This window comes from Trachemys scripta, chromosome 7, assembly GCF_013100865.1.
Source record: "Trachemys scripta elegans isolate TJP31775 chromosome 7, CAS_Tse_1.0, whole genome shotgun sequence".
Lineage (NCBI taxonomy): Eukaryota > Metazoa > Chordata > Testudines > Emydidae > Trachemys > Trachemys scripta.
In genome coordinates, this window is record NC_048304.1 from 98,347,105 (window position 1) to 98,374,443 (window position 27,339).

Sequence of the window (27,339 nt, forward strand, 5' to 3'; positions counted from 1 at the left end):
TCTGAAAGATCCTGCCATCATGGACCCTCCTAGACCATGCTGCATTTGTGTCTGTAAACCTGCCATGGTGGTCCACCAGTCCTTGGAGCACATTGAAAAATACCCCTTTCTGTTTATAAATTCTATGCCCTGGCTGGGGGAGAAGGCTAGGGGAAGGGAGAGAGGGTAAATGATAGGCACCTGAATTCCCTCATTTGTCCCAATACAGTTTGGGAATTCCATGCAATGCAAAGCTATCAACAATCTCCTGAGTATTACCAGCTTCATGATCTAGTTAGACAGCACCTTGTGAATGGCATAACAGACCTATATGAGAATGGCCCAAACAGCTGATCTCCCCAAAATTGGCTACAGACTGGAAACATTCTGGGGTGCCCAGTTTCCAGATGGCAACGGTGACTGTTTCTCCACGGCGATGGCGGACTGTATTGTTCGTATGTTGTCATTGCAGTTTTGTGGTCAGTTATGCACAGATCTCAGAAAAGGTAGCCCTCCCCATCTTGAAGTTCTCGCGCTGCTGCTGGTTATTCCAGCTCTGCAGAACGAGCTATTCCCACCAATCCACACTGATATCCCGGGCTCAGAAATGGCACTGAAAAGTATGTAGGTGATCTGGGAACAGCTTGGTGTCCTCCTGTTCTTCTGCCTTATCCTGATGCCACCACTGCAGAGTATCTTCCTGCTCCTACATCATCTGGTTGGTGTGAAAATCCAATGTCAAATTCATCTGGGTCTGAGGGCTATAATACAGCCCAAGCAGCCCATGCCTATTCGTGTTTGCCATCATAGCTGTACGGAGCATTGCTGGGTCCATGCTGGCCAACAGCAATTCAAAAATGTCATGAGCCCACCTAGAAATGGGGTGGAGACAGTGGAAATATGGGATTTCTTTTAAAAATGTGAACGAACCTGACTTCCCACAGTTCACAGTGAAAATAATCCCAGGACACACACCGCTCAGCAACGAATGATGGGATATCCCTGGAGCTTTTAGTTCACAGCAAAGTGTTGCTGCGTGTTCACATAACGCCAACTGAAAATGGATCAGGCATTCTGTGTGTAGACTATGGTGTGACCCAGATACAGAGAGTTTCCTGATGTGCAACGAAATGCTTCAGCTTAAAGGCCTGTGTATACACAGCCTGAGTTTTGTGGTCATTCCCTTAGACGTTGGTGCCTGCCAGGGTACTTAAGAATTCCATGCAAGCTTACTCTACTTATAAATTCCACAGATGCTAGAATCTGTGAACATGTAGGCATTATAGCCTTTTTTAATGATTAATAGCCACAAACCTACTTTTAATAGGATTCAAATTGGTTAACTAAAATATATAGATGTGAAGCAGTGCCCTGGCTACTAAGACTTTTCCTTTATCCAAGGAAACCTGAATACTAGAGAGACTTCAGTAGTCTTGCTACCTCGAGGGCCTAATACTGAAATCTTTACTTTCCGTCTGTCATCCCAATTAAAATCAATGGAACTGTTGGCGTAAAAGCTACTCCTCTTGATTAAGATTGCAGAATCAGGGTCCAAGTTGGCAGAGATAGTAAAGGAAATTATTTGCTCTTCCATTGGTCAATGAAAGAAGCAACACCTGCATTAGAGGGATCAGACTGCAACAGAATGCATGATAACTCAGTATACAATATTGTTTGGTCTGGACTCAGAAAAAAAAATTCAGGTGTTTAGGCTAGAATGAACCGTCTCTGAAAAATGTTCCATTCCTCTTGGTCCTGCCAGTTACAATTATAAATCTATACAGTTCATTAAGTGTCAAATACACGGAGAAATGAGAAAACACCTTCTTCTCCCTCAGCAAGCAAGGAAGAACAGATGTTTTGTTTTTTCAAACAAGATAGGAGAGCTTTAGAATTTGTTTTATTGTACTTTAGTATTTGCCATTATCACAATTTCCTTTGAACATGCCATGAATCAAATAATCCTTTAAAAGGTTGCAATGAATCACCCAATGGAGTGATAAATCTGAATCATGTAAAAAGAAAGCAGCCAACCCATGTCACTAGCATTAATTTAATGTTTCTTAGTGGGAGGATCTAGTGCTATTTCATTTAGCTTTTATTTGCTGTCTGTATCCGATTATCAAAAAAACTTAAAATTCTTGCAAGTTTTAGGTCTTTCTGTACAGTTTTATTTTTTTAACAGTTTATGGTAGGATATGGGACAGCAGACTAGTGAACAAAAATGTGACAGCTGCAGAGAATTATGAAGTGGTTTTTTTTTTTCAGTTTTACATAAAAGAGCAAACTAAAATCCATCAAGTTCTAAGTTGTGTTTGTGATAACCCTTGAATAAAAAGACCACAGAAAGCTCTCCAAAAAAGACTACAGCCATTCCCTCTACAAAAGAGAAGTTTTTTCTTTGAATTGGGTGGGGGGACACTTTCACTGCTATAATCATTTGGTCAAAAATGCACTGCTCTTGCTCCACAAGGCAGTTCTTAAGTGCAAAGAATTTTGTATGTACTAACATCATACAATAGATTCCTATTATGCTTCTGTTCATTTTAGATACCAGAATAACATTTCTAATAATGTCAACCTTATTCAATGTTATAAAGAGGGGTCACTGTACATACAAATTCATGGTGAACACAACTGTAAGTTAATTTTGTTCTTAATTTACTGAATGACATGGATAATCCACTTATGCTTAATATCTGATTGCCCTCCATTTTAAAAATTTTCAGAGCTATAAATGTTAGTGGGCATACAATTATCCATTCTTCTTTTAGTCCAATCACAGTATGGGATTCAGTGATGACCTCATTAAGCACTGAAGTCACAAGATACTAAATGCCATATAAAGTAGTATTTCCTTTTACTGATTCCAAATGAATAGACCTTTTAATTTCATATAAAGGCCCTACACTTCTTGTATTAATGGTAAAGTAAAATGGAGGGACCAATCCATACCGGTGCTGCACTCATTCTTATGTGTCACAGGTCATAAATCATGTTTCTTGGCACTGCAGTAAGCTGAGCCATTCTATGATTCTTTCCCAGTGAATTGTGGGAGAACTTTTCTGTCTGTTGGACACAGGAAGAGAATTGTTGGAAGGCACTGGAGGACCATTAGCACTCAAAGCACTCAAACGGTTTAGCCTACATCCCCACTGCAAAGTGGGTGGGTTGGCACTCAGGCTTTAGCCTATAGCCCCAGATAAGTGCACTTGTCTGTGCTGAGAGCACCAGCAAACCCAAGCCAGAGGGCTGTGTGTATGGCTGGGATAAGGTTAGGGACCAAACCTGAGTGAGAGCCTGAGTCAACTCTGCAGTCAACATACCCTCAGGGTTCGATCCTGCAAGCACTTACACAGGCAAGTAAAGTTACTCATATGCATAGATATTTGCAGGACCAAGTCCTAAATTTGGGCTACCATTATTAATCAGGTAAAGGCACAAAGGCTGAGATTATTAAAGTTGCCTAGGGAATTAGAACTTGCAATTAAAATGAATGGGAACTGGGCACCCAAAATCTCAAAGTGTCTAATTATGTAATTAATCAAAGATAATATGGAGTATCACACGTAACAGTTTATTCATAATGTTTATTTTTAAATCAGCAATTCACAATTGTCAAAAGCAATTAAAATCCTTTTGTGATTTATTTGAGTGTTACTCAAAATATGCATTATTCTAGTGAAGATCAACAGTACGTTTATAAAAATTTACTCTCATTTATAAAGTTATCAGGCCTACTGTACATGTGTTCTCAATTCATTCAGGCCAGAACATAATAGGACATTATTGACTTTCACTTTACTTTCACACTTATCCCTAACATACTGTCATTGAAAAGGACAGGAGAAAAAAAACAGCTAAATATCAGTAATTTGGTGGTGGGGGAAGCAGTTGAACATAATTCAGTGTGACAAGAGGCAGAGTGATTTGGCTAAACCATTTCTCAGGGTACTTTGTAAAGAGGATCAGCTGCATTATTCCTTTAATAGCCATGTCTAATGCAATAGCCGGGTGGGTTTTGTCCCAAGTCAAGGTATCAGCAGCAGGTCAGAAGGTAACATTCTGTTTACACGATTATTTCCTAAAGCACTTATCTTGCCTTCGGTGTGAAAGTTGACTTTTCTGTTTGTAAGGGGGCCTAAAGAATTGAGGGAATGGGAAAAATTAGCTACACTGAGCTGGAGCTGAATAGAATTAAGTGGGAGGTCTGAGAAAGTCCTGTGGTGGCACTCAGCAGGATACCTTATTAGCCGCGTCATCGCAGTTCATTCAGGCAAACCATAACAGTGTCACCAACATTCCCACACAAAGACAAAGTTCCTCACACAGTCTATAAACATGCTTCCCCTGGCCAATTTATCCTAGCTTGACACTACTGAAAAGAGGTTTTTGTTTTGTTTTGTTTTAAAAACAGTAACAAAACAAAACAACCTTCCTCCCTCCTTTTCCCCCATAGCTCTGCCAAACTGGCTGAATTGAGGATGGAGAACAGATGAAAGGGTATTGTCACATTTCTTGGGAAGAAACAATCCAAGGGTCAAAAATGTTATTCAATGAGCATATTTTTAATCATAACAAAAAGTGGATAAAAAAATACGGAAATGTGGATAGCCCTTAATATTTACCTATTTTTCTGGTTAGTGAACAATCTCACTAGAATTGCTATATTTTGTGTGTATTATACATGTAAAGGAATTAGTTGTATAAAACAACATTTTAAAAAATATTATATATTTAGAAAAATAGTTACAAAATAGCTCTTGCATCAATAAAGTACCTTATAGTACTAAAGAAATCAGTAACAAAATGTTTGGTCTGCATATTAAGCAAGCTACAGACCTGCTAATATAGTGGTAACTCAGAGGTAGTGAGAAATACAGAATTATAAAAGTAATTCAAAATATATTTAAGTGATCATTTTAGCATTTTAAAAAGGCACATCTTGCATGTGAAATTAGAGGACTGTAGTGAGCCATCTGACATAAAATGCAGCTCAACATCCATAAATAAAGTTGTTTATAAAGAGGTATGTTGTAAGTATATTTGTATAGCATCATATCATAATAAAAGGGATCTTAAAACCAGAAATAAGCAGCACAGGGGTGGTAGATAGCAGTATAACCTAACTGAGTCACCGTGGTATTCAATTTTTAGGTTAAAACATTCATTTTGTTTACTGTTAATCTCATTAGAGCTTTGAACCAGAAGGGATCTATTTCAATTTGAATCTACTAAAATAATGCTGAAGTATGTCTGTGCATGCTGGGGTAAAACCTTTTCACATTTAACCTGATCACTGAAGTGTTCAGAAAGCATTGCAGAGTTTGAAACAATAGGGAAGTTTGCATACTTGCTATGTGCAATGCAAGACACTGAAGCCCCACTGTTCACAGCAACTAGAAAGGGAGTCATAGAATAGTGTTAGAGTGAAGGTCACAGAAAGGTTACTGGATAGGAGACAGAACCACCGATAAGTATTTAACAATCAGATACAGGTTCCCAATCAGATTAAAGAGAAAACAGTAATGGAGCATTAAATTATATACTTTTCACTTCTATTTATCTTTAAATTCCAGTGAGTCCTAATAACAACTCCTATAGTGACTTCTGGTGGAAAGCAAAGGAACAACTACCGTGAAATCTCTGTTACACTATCACAGCCTGGCCAGGACATTGAAGGTTGAGCTACCAGAGACAATTAAGGTTTGACTAACACAGCATGAGACATGTGGCCTTTAGGCTCCTATTCCCATCAATCCCACCTTCACTTTTTTTTTTTTTTTTTTTTAAATTCAGCCTAATACTTACATTGGCCACCTCTTCCTTAAAATTTTTTCTATAGGAATCCACAAAAAAGGACCACTAGATTTAAGAAATAATAATGAATTTTTAAGAAAAGTTAACTGGTGACAGTCTAAGTGTACCTAAACAGACCTAATGTAAGTGCTTTCAATGGCATATCTAAAAATGTTGCAATATTGTCATTAAAAAGCTGAACTTTATCATATCTCTGTGCCCTACTCTTTTTGATATAATAGCTAAAACCTATTAATAATATCAAAACATCTCTAAAGGTCAAGCAGAAAACAACAAGATGAAAGGAGTTGTCAAGAAGCTAAGGCAATCATCTTAATACTCAAGGCATTTGCCAGGGCTGTTTAACTAATATGTGATGTTCACTTTTAATTTCAATATAGTGCCATTTGGGCAAAAAATGTTCTATTTTTTAATTAATTACCATGTCAGTAGCTATTAAGATTAAAACAAAGACCACATCAATAATAAATATTAATCCAAAGAAAGGATTACAAGAAGAGCAATAAAAATCAATTTTTAGAGCTGGAAAACTGACTTTTTCTAGTTTGACTGGTATTTTCATTATATTGACAAAACCATGATCTTACCTGACACTGACATTCACCTAATGTAATAGCAGCCATGTATAATGATGTAAGTACTTGTCAATTTTACTACAGTAGAACACAATTCTATTACACTGAGGTTAAGTTATAAGGAAATTCTCTTGCTCTTCATCAGATGTAAAACAACACATATGGATTAAGAAATTCGAGAAACTTTTTTTTTTTTTTTAAATAGTTCCCTGTTATGTCATGGGAGATTAAAACTCTTCCAAATAATTTGTGAAACTCAGTGTTAATAATCTTTATACTTACTCATTGATAGAGAATAGACTCCTACTACTGTATGTCTTAATACACATCGTAAGTATAGCTACCCTATAATATATTAAAGGATTGGGTAAAACAAAATACTGTGACAATTTAATAAAAAACATACCCGGAAACTGGGCCATAAAATGTCCTGCAGAATATTCCAGCATGGGGTTTTATTCTACTCCCTCATGAAAGTTAGAAATGCAAATCATACTTTTGCCTTTTTGTGATACAATTAGAAGTGATCAGAGGATAGGCATTGCATGTCCTTGTTAGGTAACCAATATTACAAGAAGAAGATTAAATAATACTACTGCCACCACTTTCTCTCCAAATAGAAACACTGACATTTTTTTTTATTCACAGGGTGGGTACAAGATGTGGCAGAAGCTTGCCACCATTACCCTTCCAGTGACCTCAGCCTGGAAGCACCGCTCTGTGGCTCTGGGAGATAAAGGAGCCACTAAGTCAGTCCTCCACCACATATGTAGAAAACACTGATAATAAATAAATAAGATGACTTAGTGGTGAAAACAGATCTGTATAATCTGGGAATGTCAAAGAATGTCTCCCTAAATTTTAAAATGCCATTGGTCTGAATATATCCTTAAAAATATAAATGCATGTTTACCATTTGAAAAAATAACTTTGTAAAATTATGTAATAAATATGCACCCCCCCTAAAAATACTACCCAATTTAAATTCAAAACCCATGTGTGCATGTTATCTAAGCAATACTCATTAGTTAATTTTCTGACCAATAGTGTCAGATATGTAAAAGGCTGAGCCAGTGGAAAAACAAGAGGAAAAAGCCCCCAGCCTTTGACTTTATCTGACAGGTTGAAGGTAACAAGATAATTTTGCTGGATTTATTCTTTGTGGAACATATTATACAAACACACTAATTTTGAGAGCACTTAACCCTAGTTTAAAGAGCGGGAGGGAGAAGAGACTGAATATTAATGAGATGGACCCAATGTGTTTAATGAAAAGTTGCTTTTTCTGAATGTGACATTGGATGTTAAACCCTGGTTAGAAGATATTTGAATGGAAGGCATATTTGCCTTGGGACTACACTTTATTTGGGCACATCACAAATTTCCTTATAAACTTGAAAATGCCATGGTTGCAGTCTGAATATTCACTTGTTAAACTAAGTATTGTAAAAACGAGATGGATGGAATAAAACAGGGGGAAAATGATGTGGGCTACTCCTAGAATTTTCTCAAATGACCCAGATCTTTAGAATGAAGTTTTCCTTTGCCTAGAAACGAAGTGGCTTTTCTTTTCCTCATTCAGCTGCTAGTTCTGGGAAAAGCCCAAAGAGAAACATTTAGATTGGAGGGGTCTTTGAGAAGATGTGACAGTTGACTGATGAGCATCCATAAAATGACAAAGAATAGTTGTGTGAAGCCTGTGCATCACATCGCCTCTCCCTGGGAAACTAATTGCTCTGAATTGTTAATAGTAACATTATTTTTCTGGCAATCATTTCTTTTGAATACCCAAAATGAGCATGAAACAGCTCCTTTGACCGGACATAAAAGTTAAATGTCCCAATGTTGATCAAATTAACTTCAGCTATGTGACAATGGACTATATTTGTGAGAAAATAATGAAGGGCACAAAGGGGTGCTTTATGCCAAGATTTCACAGTTGTAATGTAAAAATGTTTCTGTTGAACTAGGCCAGGCAACATTTCAAAAGGAAAACAGAAGAGCACTGTCACTTTCTAAAAAAAAAAAAGCTGATTTCATGGATCTGAATGGTCTGGATAATTTCAGGAAGTTTCAAAGGTTGGCACATCAAGAACGACAGCATCAAGCTACTATCTCACATCCTGATTCTTATTTAACTCTCATATAATACTCATAAAGAACACCCTCTTGTAGTCCTTAGTCAGGCAACAATCCTATTGAAGTTGACAGAAATTTTCCCTGAGTCAGGGCTGTAGGATTTGTCTCAAAAGTAGTCTAATTTTCTGCAGACAAAAAGACTAATTTGTAAATAAAATATTTATGTAGGCGTGAAGTGAAGCATGTGCACGAAGTCTGTGATCTACGCTGTTAACCGCATGTTCCTCTCCTTATTTCACATATGAACTTAATTCCCCAAATTTAGAAGTTATGAAGATGCAATTGCAGTGAAGACAGGGGCGGGATTAGGCAAGTACATTATCCAATATGGGAAGGGAAGCAGCTTTCAGATGTTCACTTCTGAAGCATATGGAGTAAATTCAGTCTCTGTTATATCAGTGTAAATCCAGAGTAACACCATTGACCTCCAAGAAGTTAGACTGGATTCATGCAAATGCTGAGAAAAGGATTTGTCTATATATAGTCTACAACAAAAAGTCCATGATAATTCTGTCTTCCTCATGGTCACTGAATTATAAAGGTAAAAAAATAAAACGACACATTACACACATACTCCAGTTGCCCTTTGCACATTCTCCTCACCACATTATTCTTATGCCTCCACTTTTTGTTTTTTTAAACCAAAATAAGCTGTTTACTATTCTAATATAATTAGATTAAGTATTTGCATTCAAAAAATCGTATTTGGAATTACTACATAATCATGCAAACATTTCTAGATACCTCTAACACTCACTTTCATTTTTAAAAAGTTTATAATTTAAAAATATTTGAGAAGCTTCATGCCGATGTACTAAAGCTTTGGCATAAAATAATATATGCGGTTAACAAGCCTTTTGTAATGTTAAAATAATTTACTTAAGTTTTACTTGTATCTATTGCTTTTAATTCTTGCATAAGAGAATCTTGTGGTCATTTGAACCCCACATTAACGAGGTTGCAGTTAGTTCATGTTTATGAAGATATTCACAGAAATGCAGATGGACACAGAGGACAGAACTGTGGGTCACTTACTCCCACAGTGACTTACATCAACTGTGAGAAGGTGTTTCTGTTTTATTCACTGAAGGTTTAGCTCATTAAACTGTTTCCCTTCTCAGTATTGTTCACTGAGTCTGAACTGCATTGCAGTTAAATGCTCTTTAGCAGTTTAAAGGCTTTAGAGGAAAAGACTTACCAGCCTCTGTTTTTAACAGCACTAAATCTGCATTATTAGTTCATGCAGATAAGGGGATTTAAAGGCCTGGCTTGAAAACTCTCTCTTCTGTGTTTATCTGACACTGCATATCTCCTGTAGCTCAGCTGGAAATGTAGATCTATGAAGCTTTAAAGAGAGATTAAAGCCAAGAAAAGAAGTACTTTCCCCCCTATAGATGTTCTCACTTTTCCTTTTCTTACTGTCTGAAGGAGTGATGGCAGACAATGGTCAAAGATGGTTCCCAAAACCTTCTGAATGGGGACACTGTTGGTGGTAGCATTCATTCAAAGTGAGCTTCAGTGTATTGTCCTCCCCAATCAGCAGATCAGAATAGAGTTTGCTGGTGGCTGCCAAAAGGTTAGCAGTGCCCATGAAAGGGGTTTCCCATTATTCACTGCTCTTACAGAACTCCTCTTTTGTGCTAGTCAGCCCATCATTTCACTATGGAGGTCCGGATCTGCGGCTGGCTGCTCTCTCAAAATGAGCAATTCATGTGAATGCAAACCCACAGTAGTAGTGCAACCTAAAATTGAAGGTTTTCTTTTCTAAAAAGACAGGGGAGTTAGGGCAGTTTTTGGCAATGCCACATTTTAATGATATACCATCATGACATCTTTGACCCACAGTTAACACTAATACTACAGTCTGATTTCCTTACCCTTGCCAGGGCATCGTGGGAGGTCCAAAGCCAAAATTAGCTAAATGAAGCACATAGCACGCTGTGGCAAGCAAGCAATAAATAATACAGATAGATCTGTTTAGGTTCCTTAATGCAGAACAAAAGAGAAGAGGCACAGAACTCCCCCCCCCCCAAAAAACAAAGCAAAGGAATAATTATCTTATCTGTTGGGGTACTGTAACAATACATATAATATTTTTTGGCTAAAAGCACTCCCAGTCAAACAGATCTAGAAGTTACTGAAGCTTAGTTCATTAATTCAAAGTATCTCTTATAAACTTACATAGCCAACCTATTTACAGAACATCAAAAAAGTTCATGATTTAAAAAAAAAAAAATGGTTTAACTGCTTTACTCTGATAGAAATGGCATCAGAATAATGATTTCTCTTCTTCCAGCCCTCCCAAAAGTGAGAACGACACACTAAATGTGGTGTATAGTGGAAAAGCAGGTTGTGCACACAGTGGGAAAAAAGCTAAATCTTTCATTAAATAGATGGGCCAGTTTTTAGCTACATGAAAATTATCCTGGAGACGTAAGCAGAGAGGTAAGGCTTTGGCTACTCTATTTTCTAAATAAGAAAGTATCTATACCTAATTCTATACTTTAAGAGTCTTTCAATTAAAATCTAAAAATAGGAAAAAGCACAATACTGTCTACATACAAACAAGGTATTTTATGCTGGATATCTAAATTTGGCTCTATTTCCTCTTCATTTTCTATAGGAAACAATCAGCAAAATAAACTATTATTCTTTTGTAGAGAATTCCTTACAGAGGATGATATTGTATGCAGCATCTCAGTGCAAAGGGGAACATTGTGTGTAAATGATGGAGAGAGGAGCTGGTTCATTGACCATGAGTCACCCTTAATCTCAGACCAACCTTTGAGCACAGCCTAACCTTTGTTAGGGTGGAGGAATGGGGATTTTTTTAAGATCCTCCCATATTTGACCCATTTACCCCTTCTCCCTTGCTCATCTGACGCCCCCGCTCCCCCATCCTCCCAAAGTGCTCCTTATGAGGCTACCCATCCAGTGCTGCTCAAAGCAACAGCTTGTGGGAGGGATGCACAAGCCACTCTTAGTACCTGCCCGTCTGAACTTGGATTTCCCATATAGCAACACTCTTAGGCTGATCTCCAGTATATTAAGGCTCAAATAAATAAAGTTAACTCACTCAACCTTTTCTGAAAAGATGTGGCTGTGACAGTTTCTTCACTGGTCTTGGACATCTTTTACTGAAAAACCACGGGCAGGATTGAACTGGGGACCTCTGGAACTTAGTGCATGAGCCTCTACCGTATGAGCTAAAAGCCAACTGGCTCTTAACTAAGGCTGTAGAGCAGACTCATTTAATTCTCTCTCTCTAAGTGGTCTCGGTGTGTGGGTTACACTAGGATTTGTAGAGAGGGAACTTGGGAAGCATGGGGGCTTAGGAGGAGGAGTAGGGAAAGCAGCATGTCATGGTATCTACAGAGGCTTAGTCTTCACTAGGAGAAAAGGTCTGTTTTTAGCACATTAGCTAACATGTTCAAATCCTACTGAGTCAAGGCAAACTGTAGTTTTAACATGTGTTAGCTGGTCGAGGACCCTATGGTTTGTCTCAACCAGCTACCTTATGTGAGTTACAGCTACAACTTGCCTTGTCTGCATTAGGATTTTAAACATGTTAATTAACATACGTTAGAATGCACTTGTTTCCTGCCCAGAGAGAAAAAGAAGGCCATACTGGTGCCAGCTGACTGTGTGTGTGTGAGGGTGAGGAGGCAAAGTCTGGGGAGAGTGTATGTGAGAGAGTGGAAGGGACGTGTCTTGCAAGGAACAAGGGAGGGAAGGTTGGGTGCAGGGTGATGGGAATCTGTTAAGAAGCAGGGAGACGTAACTACTAGCAATGTCACAGAAAGCATGCATGTTTAAAGATGAGAAAATTTCAATGTTTAGATAAGAAAGGAAAAGAGAAAGAACTGCATGAAAAGAACCATGTTATGAATGAACCTATTCACTCCTAATATCAAATTATAGAGAGATTCCTAAAAAGTCAAAAGAACAGGAGTACTTGTGGCACCTTACAGACTAACAAATTTATTTGAGCATAAGCTTTCGTGGGCTACAGTTAAAGTTAAGTTACATTTACAGTATCACCATTACGTCATAGATAACATTGCATATGATGACTTCTTTAAAGAGAAACTTTTAGGCTCTATTTCTCGGGGAAACATGAAGACAGTCAATACTTCATAAAAGAAACATTCAAATCTTCCAGAAGAATCATTAGATGTGACAGTTCAGACTACTGCTGTATAAACATACTTCCTTTTTGCCTATACACGTATGCGCATACATAAATCATCTTTTCTTGATGGCTGCCTTTATCATGGATCCATAACTGCTAAAGAGGATTATCAAAAGTTTCTTTAGCATATTCTGACAGTGCACTGCCCAGTGGACTGAGTTTACTTTGTTAGCACTTTCATAGACTGTGGTGCTATCAATAGCTGTGTACAAATAATATATTCTCTTTTACAAACAGATTAGATGTTTAGTGTACACTGCCTGTGTTGAGATTAACATACCTTGCATTAAAAACACATCAACATCAACACTATTTGTTTTTACTTAGCCCCTGTGTAGACTAGGGGAAAAAAGGTGTACTTTTAAGATGTGCTAACACATTTTAAAAATATACTTTTTTCCCTAGGCTACAAAAGGCTATAGAAAGTCCATAGAAATTCCCCAGTCTTTTCAATTTCTTTTAAAATAATCAGCATCACAAATGGACCTCTAATCGGATCCATGTGAAAACATTCTTAACTCTTATAAAAAGTGTATTCTTTTAATCTATATTAGTGCAGTTTTGCAAGTGGAGGAAAATGCTATAAACAATATACTGTGTGTGACTGTTATTGGACAATGGAATAAAAAAATCTTGGTATGGCTAGAAAGTAATTTTTATCATAGCTTTTATAAACTACTAAGGGGAAGAGGAGGATGAGAGAGACTAATACATACCTATCAAGTACATAACCAAGAGCCTTATGTCGTATTCCTGAGTAAACCGATGGGCTTGTTTCCCAAGCAATTAAATTGGAAGCATCATGGAAAAGATGAATGTTTACCAAGTCAAAGGCACTATGACAAAGGAAAAACAAATAAAATGACTCAGGATAAAAGAAAAAACATTAGCAGCAAGCAGCGGAGCATTCAACATCATAGCACAACATTGTATATTCACTGCTACAGCAACTTACATTTACCCAGACAGTGCAAAGTTATGCTATCATAGTAGAAATTGCCATGGAGAGTAGCACCAATCTGATCCATAGTTAAGGTTTCAGCTAGGCTTCTGTTTAAAGTTTATGTATTATACAAAAATAGAAAGATTGAGATCAATTACAGCTCAGAGGCAGAGGTGGGAATTTTTGTGCAAACTGGGCAAACTGTAACTTGACATATGCATAACTAGAGTTGGTTGGAAAAATTCAGATGACAGTGTTTTAGAGATTGAAACATTTTGTGGAAATGGTTTGATTTCACTGAAGATCCGATGGAACCTACCTGACTTCCTGCCAGCTCACCTGCCTGCCCACCCAGTGAGCTACCAGGAACCCCAAGACTGCCAGGATCTGCGGCACGAGGGCAGCCTTCCAGGCAGACAGCCCCAGAGCTGGTGTTCCATTCCCTTTCACAGAGAATTTTGACATTTTTGGTTTTGCTCTTCATTGGAATGAAACCAGATCTTGAAATATTAAAATCCTCTGCAACATGGAATTACCTTTCTCTTACCAGCTCTATGCATAACAACTAAATAAGAACATAAGAATGGCCATACTGGGTCAGACCAAAGGTCCATCTAGCCCAGTATCCTGTCTTCCGACAGTGGCCAATGCCAGGTGCCGCAGAGGGAATAAACAGATCAGGTAATCATCAAGTGATCCATCCCCTGTTGCCCATTCCCAGCTTCTGCAAACAGAGGGTAGGGACACCATCCGTGCACATCCTGGCTAATAGCCATTGATGGACCTATCCTCCATGAATTTATCTAGTTCTTTTTTGAATCCTATTATAGACTTAGCCTTCACATCCTCCTCTGGCAAGGAGTTCCACAGGTTGACTGTGTGTTATGTGAAAAAATACTTCCTTTTTTTTGTTTTTCATTTGGTGACCCCTAGTTTGTGTGTTCTGAGAAGGAGTAAATAACACTTCCTTCTTTACTTTCTCAACACCAATCATACTTTTCAGACCTCTATCATATCCCCCCTTAGTCGTCTTTTTTCCAAGCTGAAAAGTCCCAATCTTATTAATCTCTCCTCATATGGCAGCTGTTCCATACTCGTAATAATTTTTGTTACCCTTTTCTGAACTTTTCCAATTCCAATATATCTTTTTGAGATGGGGCTACCAAATCTGCATGCAGTATTCAAGAGGTGGACATACCATGTATTTATATAGAGGCAATATGATATTTTCTGTTTTATTATCTATCCCTTTCTTAATGATTCCCAACATTCTGTTCACTTTTTGACTGCAGCTGCACATTGAGTGGATGTTTTCAGAGAACTATGCACAATGACTCCAAGATCTCTTTCTTGAATGGTAACAGCCAATTTAGACCCCATAATTTTATATGTATAGATGGGATTATGTTTTCCAATGTGCATTACTTTGCATTTATCAACACTGAATTTCATCTGCCATTTTGTTGCCCAGTCACCCAGTTTTGAGAAATCATTTTGTAGCTCTTCGCAGTCTGCCTGGGACTTAACTATCTTGAGCAATTTTGTATCATCTGCAAATTTTGCCACCTCATTGTTTACCCCTTTTTCCAGATCATTTATGAATATACTGAAAATACACTATTTACCCCTCTCCGTTCTGAAAACTGGCCATTTATTCCTACCATTTGTTTCCTATCTTTTAACCAGTTACCAATCCATGAGAGGACCTTCCCTCTTATCCTATGACAGCTTACTTTGCTTAAGAGCCTTTGGTGAGGGACCTTGTCAAAGGCTTTCTGAAAATCTAAGTACACTCTATCCACTGGATCCCCCTTGTCCACATCCTTGTTGACCCCCTCAAAGAATTTTAGTAGCTTGGTGAGGCATGATTTCCCTTTACAAAAACCATGTTGACTCTTCCCCAACAAATCATGTTCATCTACATGTCTGACAATTTTGTTCTTTACTATCGTTTCAAGCAGTTTGCCCAGTACTGAAGTCAGGCTTGTAATTGCCGGGATCACCTCTGGAGACCTTTTAAAAAACTGGCGTCACATTAGCTATCCTCCAGTCATTTGGTAGAAAAGGTGATTTAAATGATAGGTTACACACTACAGTTAGTAGTTCTGAAATTTCACATTTGAGTTCCTTCAGAACTCCTGGTGACTTATTACTGTTTAGTTTATCAAGTTGTTCCAAAACCTTCTCTAATGACACCTCAATCTGGGAGAGTTCCTCAGATTTGTTACCTAAAAAGAATGGCTCAGGTTTGGGACTCTCCCTCACGTCCTCAGCCATGAAGACCGATACAAAGAATTCATTTAGTTTCTCAGAAATAACATTCAATTGTCCTTGAATCTCCTTTAGCATCTCAATCATCCAGTGGCCCCACTGGCTGTTTAGCAATTGATCTTGTTTATGTAACCTTTGTCTGCCCATCCTCCTTTCCCTCCCCCTATTATTGCAGCTTTCAGTAGTTCTGCCATATCTGCCATAAGAATGTAAGCTCTTTGGGGTAGGGATTGTGTCTTGCTATATGCCTGTACAGTACCTTGCATATTTTGGACAGTGTTGTAATATGAACAACAATAATCATATCTTGGCAATATTCCTGTCTATATGACGTCCTTTGCAATGTCAATTGCACTATACACCTCTACCCCGATATAATGCGATCTGATATAACACGAATTCGGATATAACGCAGTAAAGCAGCGCTATGGGGGGGGAAGGGCTGAGCGCTCCAGCAGATCAAAGCAAGTTCGATATAACGTGGTTTCACCTATAATGTGGTAAGATTTTTTGGCTCCTGAGGACAGCGTTATATTGGGGTAGAGGTGTACCCTCTATTTTTACTTCCGATTTCAAGAAACATTCTAATGAATATAATGTCACTTTACTTTATACCATTAGCATCTCATTCTGCTTCCATTGAACAAACCCTAGAACTTCACAGTTCCAGCCTCTGCTTCTGTGTTGCAGCAAACATTTCCTTCAATAGCTTTGCTTTGAGTAGGGAGATTAAGGGTATATATGCACTGCAGCTGTTAGGTGTGATTTCCAGCTTGAGGAGACATACCTGTGCTAGCTCTGAACGAGGTAGTGTGCTAAAAACAGAAGTGTAGCCATGGTGGTGCAAGCAGTGCAAGGGATTAGCTGGTCCAAGTATATACCTGGGGTCTCAATGGATCATATCTGGGGTGGCTAGCCCTTCCCGCTGCTCACGCTCCTGCAGCTACTCTTCTATTTTGAGTGCACTAATTAAATCAGAGCTAGCATGAGCATGTCAACTCGAGCTGGAAATTATTCTTTCTAACTCCAGGGTAGACATATCCTTAGTCTCTCTACTCAGAGCAAAGCTGTTGAAGGAACTGTTTGCTGTGGCACAGAAGCAGAAATTGGAGCCATGAAGTTCCAGGTTTTATATAAGGGAACCAGTTTTAGCTACCAACATACAGAGTTTCATTTGCTTCTGTGGCCTTTGAGGTTAACTAATTGTTAGTCTCCAGCCCAGAGGATTTTTTGTGTGTGTGAGAAGCTAGAATTTTCCCCAAATGTACAATCTAGAAAGGTTTTAAAAACCTTTGGGTAAAAGGAACTCTATAAATCATATGAAAAGTAATGTGTTTAAACAAATCAGAATTTCTTACACATGTGGTCACCTGTTATTTAGTGAACAGGCACATGCACGCTTAAACAGATGGCAATAGCCTTACACCTATTTCATTAGGTATATGTTCTCTGTGTGTGCTTGACCCTTCTCCATCACCTTTGGATGCCCTCATGCCCATCAGAGCATCCTGCTAGTAGTTACACACAATTTTGTCCATAGCAACTGCAATTCTGCGCATCCCTTAAGCAGATCACACAAAGGTTTGTGGGGCCTCTTAATTTTTACCCTTTACAATGGAGTGGCCCTCTAAAGGGCAGGCAGAAAATAGCCCTATGAAAATTATACTCAATGTAAAGTTTAATCAAATCATTCAGCCACACTGCCCAATCCCTCCAGCAATTATTCATTTCCTATCTTGGAATAAAAATTTACTCTGAACCCATCCTTGAATAATGTTTTCTCTAAACACAGCTTCAAAGTGTCCCAAAATAGGGAGCCCAAGAAGGCAGCACAGACCTTCGAGTCCCTCGTGAGGCAAGAAGAAAAGACTTGGTTAGTTACCAATAATTGGTGTTCTATAAATATATATCTATCTCCCCAAGTAAGTATTCTCACACTTCTTATCAAACTGTCTGTACTGGGCTATCTTGATTATCACTTCAAAAGTTTTTTTTCTCTTACTTAATTGGCTTCTCAGAGTTGGTAAGACAACTCTCCCCTTTTCATGCTCTCTGTATGTGTATATATATCTCCTCAATATATGTTCTATTCTATGCATCCGAAGAAGTGGGCTGTAGCCCACGAAAGCTTACGCTCAAATAAATTTGTTAGTCTCTAAGGTGCCACAAGTACTCCTGTTCTTTTTATAAATATATATTCCTCCACAGAGCCCCATCCTTGGAGGCACATGCTGTGCTACCTGGATTCAGGAAGATTAAAGAGCATTAAACTTATCTGACAGTTGCCTCCCTAACTTATGGCCAAATCAGAGTTTCTCAAAGGACGAAGTAGCCGTTCCCTTGTTTGTCACCAAATGCTCAGCCAATTAATGTGCATATTCTAAATACAACAACCAAGAACAATATTAATCACTTATGAATATTGTATGTGAACATTTGTCACACAGTTTAAAATCAAACTCTCCTTGTTTTAGGATCTGAAATGCTTCACATTCTAAATATCCACAGACGAGAAAAATACCTTTGTTTTTTATAACTATCTTTGAACAACAGAATACATGAAAAGCTACAGTAAAGAGTCAGAGAACATGGGAAATGTGGTGAGACACCAACAGTTCCAAGTCCAATGGCAAAAGGAAAAGCTGTACCTTGTGGGACAGGGCTGAAGAGCCTCCCTTATAGATATGGCTGTGGTGCATATATTGTGGTATAATGTTACGCTATTACACCCTGTGACAAAGTTCCTCCTCTATCTTGGTGGCTTCTGCGCTTATTGGTGGATTTTCTTGCCTCAGAGATTCACCATGTGGGTTGGGGAACAGCCCAGAGATCTTCCTCTCTGGGAGAACCCACAGTCCAGGTCAATTGGGAGGTTTGGGGGGAACCCGGGCCCGCCCTCTACTCCGGGTTCCAGCCCAGGGCCCTGTGGACTGCAGCTGTCTATAGTGCCTCCTGTAACAGCTGCATGACAGCTACAACTCCCTGGGCTACTTCCCCATGGCCTCCTCCAAACACCTTCCTTATTCTCACCACAGGACCTTCCTCCTGGTGTCTGATAACACTTGTGCTCCTCAGTCCTCCAGCAGCACACCCTCTCAGCTCCTTGCGCCTCTTGCTCCCAGCTCCTCACACTCCCACCACAAACTGAAGTGAGCTCCTTTTTAAAACCCAGATGCCCTGATTAGCCTGCCTTAATTGATTCTAGACGCTTCTTCTTAATTGGCTCCAGGTGCTCTAATTAGCCTGCCTGCCTTAACTGGTTCTAGCAGGTTCCTGATTACTCTAGTGCAGCCCCTGCTCTGGTCACTCAGGGAACAGAAAACTACTCATCCAGTGACCAGTATATTTGCCCTCTACCAGACTCCTGTACCCCACTGGTCTGGGTCTGTCACAACCCTTACTGCTTTTTCCAGTTCTGGATCCATACAGCAGCACACATGATTCCTAAGAGTAAGGATCTGTGAAGGCAGTTTGGTGAATATTAAGTATTTTTCCTTATCATAAGATAGGAACCACATTCAAGCTTTCTGGGGTTGGGACTCTTCTGTGTTTGTACAGTGTCCTGCACAATCAGATCCCAATATCAGTAATGATTAATAATATAATTTGCATATAAGCACCTTCAAAATCTATATCACCTACATATACCCTTTGTCTTGCATATACCTCTGCTGTGAATGTTACTCATTTAGGATGTATTTCAGCAAGGTACTTTAGGACATATCTAACTTTAAGCACATGAATCTTGACTTCAAAGAGACTATTCATGTGCTTAAAATTAGCTACATGCATAAATACATTGCTGTATAGGTTCCTAAATCTGGATCAAATGTATTCAGAACACACAATCTCAGAGAGCTCCAGTTCTCTATCTCACCCAAAGAGTTAACAATATTAATGCAACCAATTAAAAAACGGATAAACTATCTACCAAAGAAACGTCTAATAGTCAACTGCAGATGACCATAGGAAACAAAGTTAATAGGTGGTACAGCTTCTTCTCAGAAAACGGCTTTATATGTAATATTGTAATGATCTTGGACATTATTTGGTTGTAAAAAAAAAAAAAAAAAAAGTTCAAGGCGCAGATGGCTCATCAGGCTGATGCAGTTTAAGGCACATCAGTTTCCATAGCTAATACCGTTGACTTCTCACCTCTGTGGATCAGGTACCCATTTTGCAGTTGGGCGAACTAGAGGTAGCCTTTCAGTGTGAGATTGAGCAAGATTCAAACCCACAGTTTTGGGGATTATAATGAAGTACTTTAACCACTCAGCCACCATGCCTCAACCTATTTGAGGGTACCATATTCATACTTTCTTGATGGCACAATACATTATTATTTACCCTGCTTTTTCTTTTAGAATCTAATGGATGCATTTGATATTTAGAACAAGATCTTCCATTCTAATTACCCAAAATTATATCAGAAACAACCATTAATTTCCCCTGAAATCTGCCATATCTATAGCAGCAGTTTACCAACAGCTTGAAGAATAAGAAACATATATTTGGTGTTCGTCAGAGATAGAGCTTGCCTCTTTCTGAGCCATTCATTCCTGGATAAACGAAGGTGAAATTTAACCAATTTTTCCAGTTTTTTTTTCTTTTCAATTTTTGTCCCTTAAACTCCTTTTAAATTTTAAAGACAAATACAGAAATATGCCCCCAAACAAATAAATATGAAATAAGCGTAAATGTCCCAAATATAGAAGCTTTTTCTCTTAAATGTACCACAACATCAGAGTCAGTTTGCGCTGAAGTTTCTCTGGTTTAGGTCACTGAGATATGTGACCCATTCTCAGCCACTACACAATAATGCTGTGCTTTAAAAACTATTGATAAGTTAAGAAATAATGCAAAACTAACAGAGTGAATGTTAGTCCACATGACCTTCTCTCTTATACACATCATCAGACACAACTCAAGTGGGTTTGGTAATCTCATGAAGTAATTCACATAATTGATAGTTAAGTACAGTCAGTGTCACAAACTTTTCAAACAGATCACAAAATATTTTCCCTCACATTATTGATATTAGGTTCAGATCCTTTTGTCCACACTGAACTTTCAAACAGCTTTTCTTACTATGTTGCACTTAGTTTTCTGTTTACATTATTTTCTAAGTAACATTATTTTAGCATAAATTATGAATTCATCTCAGGGTTACACAACAAACTCACACTTTCCTAAGCGCTCTTAAAGGAAAGGATTGCTAAATATCTTAAATATTCACCATTTTAACTGAATATATTTATATTTAAAGACCTGTGCAGCAATAATAATTTATTGAAAACAGGAGACATCTATGAGGGATAAACCTCTCAATTCCCTTTCATTTCTTATGGAGGCACTATCCCATCTAACATATAATAACTAAAAATGTAATCCTACAGATAAGAGCAAACTGAATATTTACAATTTCGAGTTTTTAAATATTTGGCCAGCATAGGATGAGCCACAATCTGGGCCCAAAATAGTACAGCAGACCTAAATTCTGCAAAGAAAGAACAATTGCTCATTGCAAATGTGTTTCAGTGCACAAGTATGTAGCAGGAACTGATGTATATGGGCTTGATCCAACACTCAGTGAAGTCACTGGAAGTTTTTCAATTGACTTAAGTAGGCTGTGGCTTGGGCTGTAAATGGCTAGCTGAATGAGTACATAGAGAATGGTATATTTTTTCATAAATACTTCCAAAGCTTTTTGGATGTCTGTGCCTCACAGATAATTTTCTTGATCAGTCTAATGGCAAGTATATGCAAATATTAAAATCACATTGATAAAAGTGAGTTTTACCACTTGCCATTTACAATTTACTGAGCATTATTATGCACATAATAAAGCTAAGCATGATCTGTCATCTCTTCTTTGTAGCAAATAAATTAGGTTATATACATAAAGTTTCTCATAGAAAATACACATGAAATAAAGATAATCATAAATAACTTAATAGGATGCAACATACCAATCAGTAATACACCATCTTGTGCGAATGAAGCCTTTTCTGGACCATTTACACTGAAAAATAAATAAGCAATTTAAATCAGTCATCTTAAATGAAGGATTGATGGGAGTTAAATATACTTTACAAGAGAATATTTTTAAACTGTTTATTAAGAACATAAAACGAACAACCCATACAATGTTTAAGTAATGAGCACTATGAACTATATAAACAGGATCAAAATAAAATATTGTTATCTACTATAAGGATTTAAATTGCACTGCTTACTTCTTTGTTTCACTAGTCTAACAATAAACTTGAAATAAAAACTACTTAAAAAAACCTGGTCAATTTTACATAAGTGAGTACTAACATGAAAATGATTGTTACAGTTGTACTTTCATAAGAAAAATAAAATTACTTTGAATACACACCAGAAAAAAAAACAACCAATTCTTATCAATTGTGCATAAATGCCTTAACTTATTTGTAAATTTACCTAAACTGTAAAGTTGCATCATGGAGTTTTACAATGAATTTAAATGAATGTGACATATTAGAAACCTGTACTTTTTCTGCAGATTCTGCCTACCTAATAATTCTATAAAAGTTAAAGTGAATTTAAATGAGAGTATAACAATACATTTATCAAAACAGCAACAGCCTCAGTAAGATACAAATCAACTACTGCCAAGGTATAATACTGCTGGCATAGCAAAATAATTCTTTCAGCCGTGGTCCTAAATTGCTCTACCAAAAAGAAAAAATTAATTTAAATTAAATTAAATTAAATTAAACAAGCTATTATGTTGGATCCCATTTATATACGGCTACAATGACTGTGATGCTGGACTATTCATTGCCCCAGATATACTTAAATGATGATGCCTATGATTTTGTGGCAAAATACTGAAACTACTTATAATAAATAACTATTAACCATAGTACAGCATCCTTCAGAATTGAAGGAATCACACTTCTGGCCTCTCATGAGGCAATATATACAGCTCTTGACATATACCCTGCAAGGTGCTTTCTTTTCTCCTTACTGTGAATATGACACTAGATGAAATTCTCTACTCACCCCCAAAAAACTCTACCCTAATAAACTGGTGCCTAACAAAATCCAAACCACCCAAACACCCTGAGAGAACCTGCTTCGATATGAAAATAAACCCCCTCTGACTGCACCCTCATAGCTGTCACCTACAACCCCACTCTGGAACCCATACAGGGTATCATCAAACAACTATAACCCATAATCGATGGGGACCCTATCCTGAAAGAAATCTTTCCTGAACCCCCTCTTCTGGCCTTCAAACAATCCCCCAACCTCACCAAGCTCATCATCAGAAGCAAGGTCCCCATGGATTAGGAACCACCAACTCAAAGCAGCACCAGGCCCTGCTAGAACAACAGATGCAAAACCTGCGGACAAATCTCCACTGCTACAAATTACCCCCTCTCCCCCACACTACAGACCTTTCAAGATCTATGGGTCCTACACCTACCTAATCACAACATGTGGTGTACTTCATCCAGTGCACTAAATGCCCCAATAACTACTATGTGGGTGAAACCAGACAATCACTACTCTCTCAAATGAGCCCACACAGGAAAATGACAAAAGACAAAAATACTCTATCACCTGTGTGTGAACACTTTTCAAAAAGCAATCACTCTGCATTTGACCTATCAGTCGTCATCCTCAAAGGAAACCTGCACAACACCTTCAAAAGATGAGCTCAGGAGCTTAAATTCATAACTTTGCTAGAAACTAAAAATCACAGTCTTAATAAAGACACTGGATTTATGACTTATTACAAAAATCTGTAAACCACTAACCTCCCCTTTTCGTCCTATGACTACAGGGATGTTAATGGGCCACTTCACCTTGAATAGTCTCATAGAATATGTACTTACTACTTATGCTAAACTATTTATATGATCTTGTATTTAGCGGTGACACTCTGAATACCTTTCCCAGACCTGAAGAGCTCTGTGTAACTCAAAAGCTTGGCTCTCTCATCAACAGAAGATGGTCCAGTAAAAAATGTTACCTCACCCACCCTGTCTCTCTAATATCCTGTGACAAACAGATCTACAACAACATTGCATACATAAAGTCAAAGCAGACTATTTTCTCATCTTTCAGATGAGCATCACCTCTTATTTTCTTTTCTTTAACTGTACGTCTATCCTCCTGGCAACCACATTTACCTCCCTGGTTCTTGTGGCAACAAATCAACTGTAACTAATCAGAAGAATGCAAAAAATACATTGTTCCTTTACCACTGTCCCTTTATTAAGATTCCCTTACCCCCAACAAAATCCTCTTTATATTCAAAACATCAGTTTATAAAGATACATTTAAAATGTTTATTGTATTGACTGAATAACAACTTGAACTTGGTAGCTTGAAGGTGAAAACTTACATGAATCTTTTCTTTTAACACAAGTTCACAGTGGGTTGTGTAAGTAGAGTTATCCAGAAATGCTGGGCTACTCTCACTGATTTATTTTTAATTGAAGAAAGTCTATTTAAGCATTTGTTTTGGGAAAAAACATATATAATTATGTGGATTATATAAATTTAAGAAAAAAAAAGTTATTCCACGTTCTAGTCTACCATTTTTGATACTGTCCCTTTAAATACCTATATCCAGGATCTGAATTTTACAATCGCATCTGTTGAGCAGCTCTCAACTAAAGAACAGTTTTGGCTGAAACATGCTAGTGAGGATTGCTGGCATTCTCATACACTTCATATAGTTTCATCAGCTTCATATTGATTCAGCAATTGGAAAAACAAACATGTTCAATTGAAAATAGTAAAAAGTTCAAGAACATTGATTAACAATAAAGTGCTTTATCCAAAGACTCAACGTTTATATTTGGTAATGTGAACAGATTGCACAATGAATGCTTTTTCTTCTATTTTTTTTTCATGACTTGAATTATGTCCCCATAATTTCAGCTAGTTTGTTATACAGGCACAGGGTATTTTCACGACATTTTAGCTATTTTAAAAAAATCTGACATGGCTCTGTGCCTTATTCTTCCTGCATCAGGGATTTGTTTGTGCCTGCCAGTTGTCCTTTTATAAGAATGTTTCACAGTCTATGATTCAACTTTGGGTGCCTGATTGACCAAAATGAATGTAGAAACACTGAGATTCATTTGTTTGAAAAAGAGTTGAGGGATATCAAAGAGGAGATTTGAGAAGAGATAGTTGACTTGTGGGAGAGTTATAATTAATATCGCTAATAATTATAATTAATATCACTAATCCTCTCATGAGAGATACCACAGTGGTATTCCAGCCCATTTTTCTAGTCCTTTGATAGCTTTCGTAAATTGTTTAATAAAATTAGCTTTGAAGAGTTCTCCTTTATCCAAAACATTGTGGATACCAAGATACCTAATTTGTGAAAGCTCTTTCAGGGTTGTAAAGATTTACTAGAAACTCATCAACATTGAATAAGGTTTGCTTGCATATTTTCTGTTTGTAATCATTGTATTTGAATTTTATTTCTAACAGTGGCTACAGATTCTATTTCAATTAAGACTGGTGACAAATCATACTACTAACTTGATTCTTGTTTCCCAACTGAATTCTTTTAACATATTTAGATTGTGACCATACTAACTACTAACTATCTAAAAATACAGAGAACCCTCTTACAACTACATTCAGCCTATTTCCAGAGTCCTATGTCAAATGCCACTCATGTATATCAACATCCTCACCAACATTAACACAGCAATTGCTACATTTACCACCACAATAAATGTATCTTGAAAGAAAACAGACCTCCTAAAAACAAGGACTTTATAAACAGTTAATGGATTTCAAAATAACTCCGGCTTTGAGCATATCAAATGTTAGTATCAACTACCTTGCTATCTGTTTTTTAAAAATTGGATTCTTTACAGATATTATTTCAGGATGTCTGATGCATTATGGAATATATCACCTCAAAAAGCTCCATTTTAACTAGTATGACTGAGTGACATCTTGGCCTCAGTGAAGTTAATGGCAAGAATCCCGTTGACTTAAATGGGGCCAGGATTTCACTAGAGGCCTCCTGTATTAAATGTCTTTATCAAGTAAAGTTTCCATGTGCTACTAGTAATCTTCAAAATAGTCAACTATGCTTGACTGGGAATATTGTACAGTGCCTCCTGAACAACGTTCAAACCAAGTTTTCCGTAGTCAACTATATAAAGCCTCACCCTACAATGGATCAGCTTCTCCATTTTAAGAAACAAAGCTTCAGCCATTCACTTAAGAAATACTAACATTGCAACTGAAATTTGTGCACTCTTGGCAGCTGATTGGACCAAAGCAGTAAATACAGCCAGAATTGGAATAGGATGTTTTGATAGAACTTCATACTACAAAAGACTCCTTCGAATGACTCTAGGGAAATTAGTTCTTTTATATCCTTTCAGACCAGCTTCCCCTTTAACGAATAGCAGCCACTCTGGACTTTCAAGAAGGGACATCCATAGAAGGGCCCCATCCAATTCCCTCAGGCTGCAACTAGGATACCTCTGGACATTCATATTAATCAGGGTATTGCCTGATTAGCTTCTTCCATGCTCTTTTTCTTCTCAGCCATGTCTATATGTTGGTAATAGAGGCTCAGTGGGGATTGAGGGCTTAGAGCAATATATAAGAGAGAAGGAGAACATGGATATTTTAAATATTGGATAACAATGGGTATTTTTAACACAATAGATTACATCAGATTCTTCCATCTCAGAACTAGGTTAAATAAAGGCCAATTTAGATGAAGAAGTTACTCCTGTCTTTAGGTAAAATAATAGACCTGCAACAACTTCTTTAGATTTGGAACAATTAGGATGGTGAATGGATGCACAAGTATTTGCAGATATGCATATCGATCTAATTAGGATCTGTACAGTGTTTCTTATTGTAAAAATGTATCTATTGTCAAATTTGCAAATGTGACTGAAGTCATTTGCATATTAGTTGATATGCCATCTTAGGGTCCAAATACAAAAGTCTGTTATGGTATTTTGGGGTTTCCTAATGCCTACACTTGTGCAGTGACTATTGGTTTTATTCACAGCAGTATATACTTGATCCCACTTTGCCAAATTTTTATTGTAATAAATGAAATTAAAAATCTGAAAACTCTGAGTTTAAAACACCTCACATTTCTAAAACTTGCAGTTACATTGTGCACGCTTTCTCTTTGTGAATAGGGTCCCCAGGGAGATTGTGTTGACCTTTTAAAACCCTCTAGAAACACCACCTACATAAATAACCTCAGCTACATGGGGTAAAAGGACCTCCAGACAACATTAACATGAAGAGAGAGGTTATGGAGGGCTAATGTCAAAATGCACTGTGAGCAATAAGTAATGAACACAAACCATGATTGATAATGACTAGCACAGAGCCTTAATTCATCTTTTCTCCATCATTCTACTGTGAGGGAC

The 27,339-nt window shown here is 37.6% G+C and overlaps 1 protein-coding gene across 8 annotated transcripts in view; it reads right to left on the reverse strand.

Annotated features, from left to right (window-relative positions):
* Positions 1 to 27,339, reverse strand: part of INPP5A (inositol polyphosphate-5-phosphatase A) — a 420,765-nt gene that overhangs the window by 105,927 nt on the left and 287,499 nt on the right. For all 8 annotated transcript variants that reach the window (XR_004646390.1, XM_034775172.1, XM_034775171.1 and 5 more), the window contains 2 exons: positions 21,889 to 21,941; positions 13,422 to 13,541 (listed from right to left, as the gene is read on the reverse strand). Coding sequence is in view for 7 of the 8 variants with exons in the window: in XM_034775172.1 (XP_034631063.1) it covers positions 13,422 to 13,541; positions 21,889 to 21,941 (173 nt within the window). In the remaining variant the exon portion in view is untranslated. The remainder of the gene's footprint in view (positions 1 to 13,421; positions 13,542 to 21,888; positions 21,942 to 27,339) is intronic.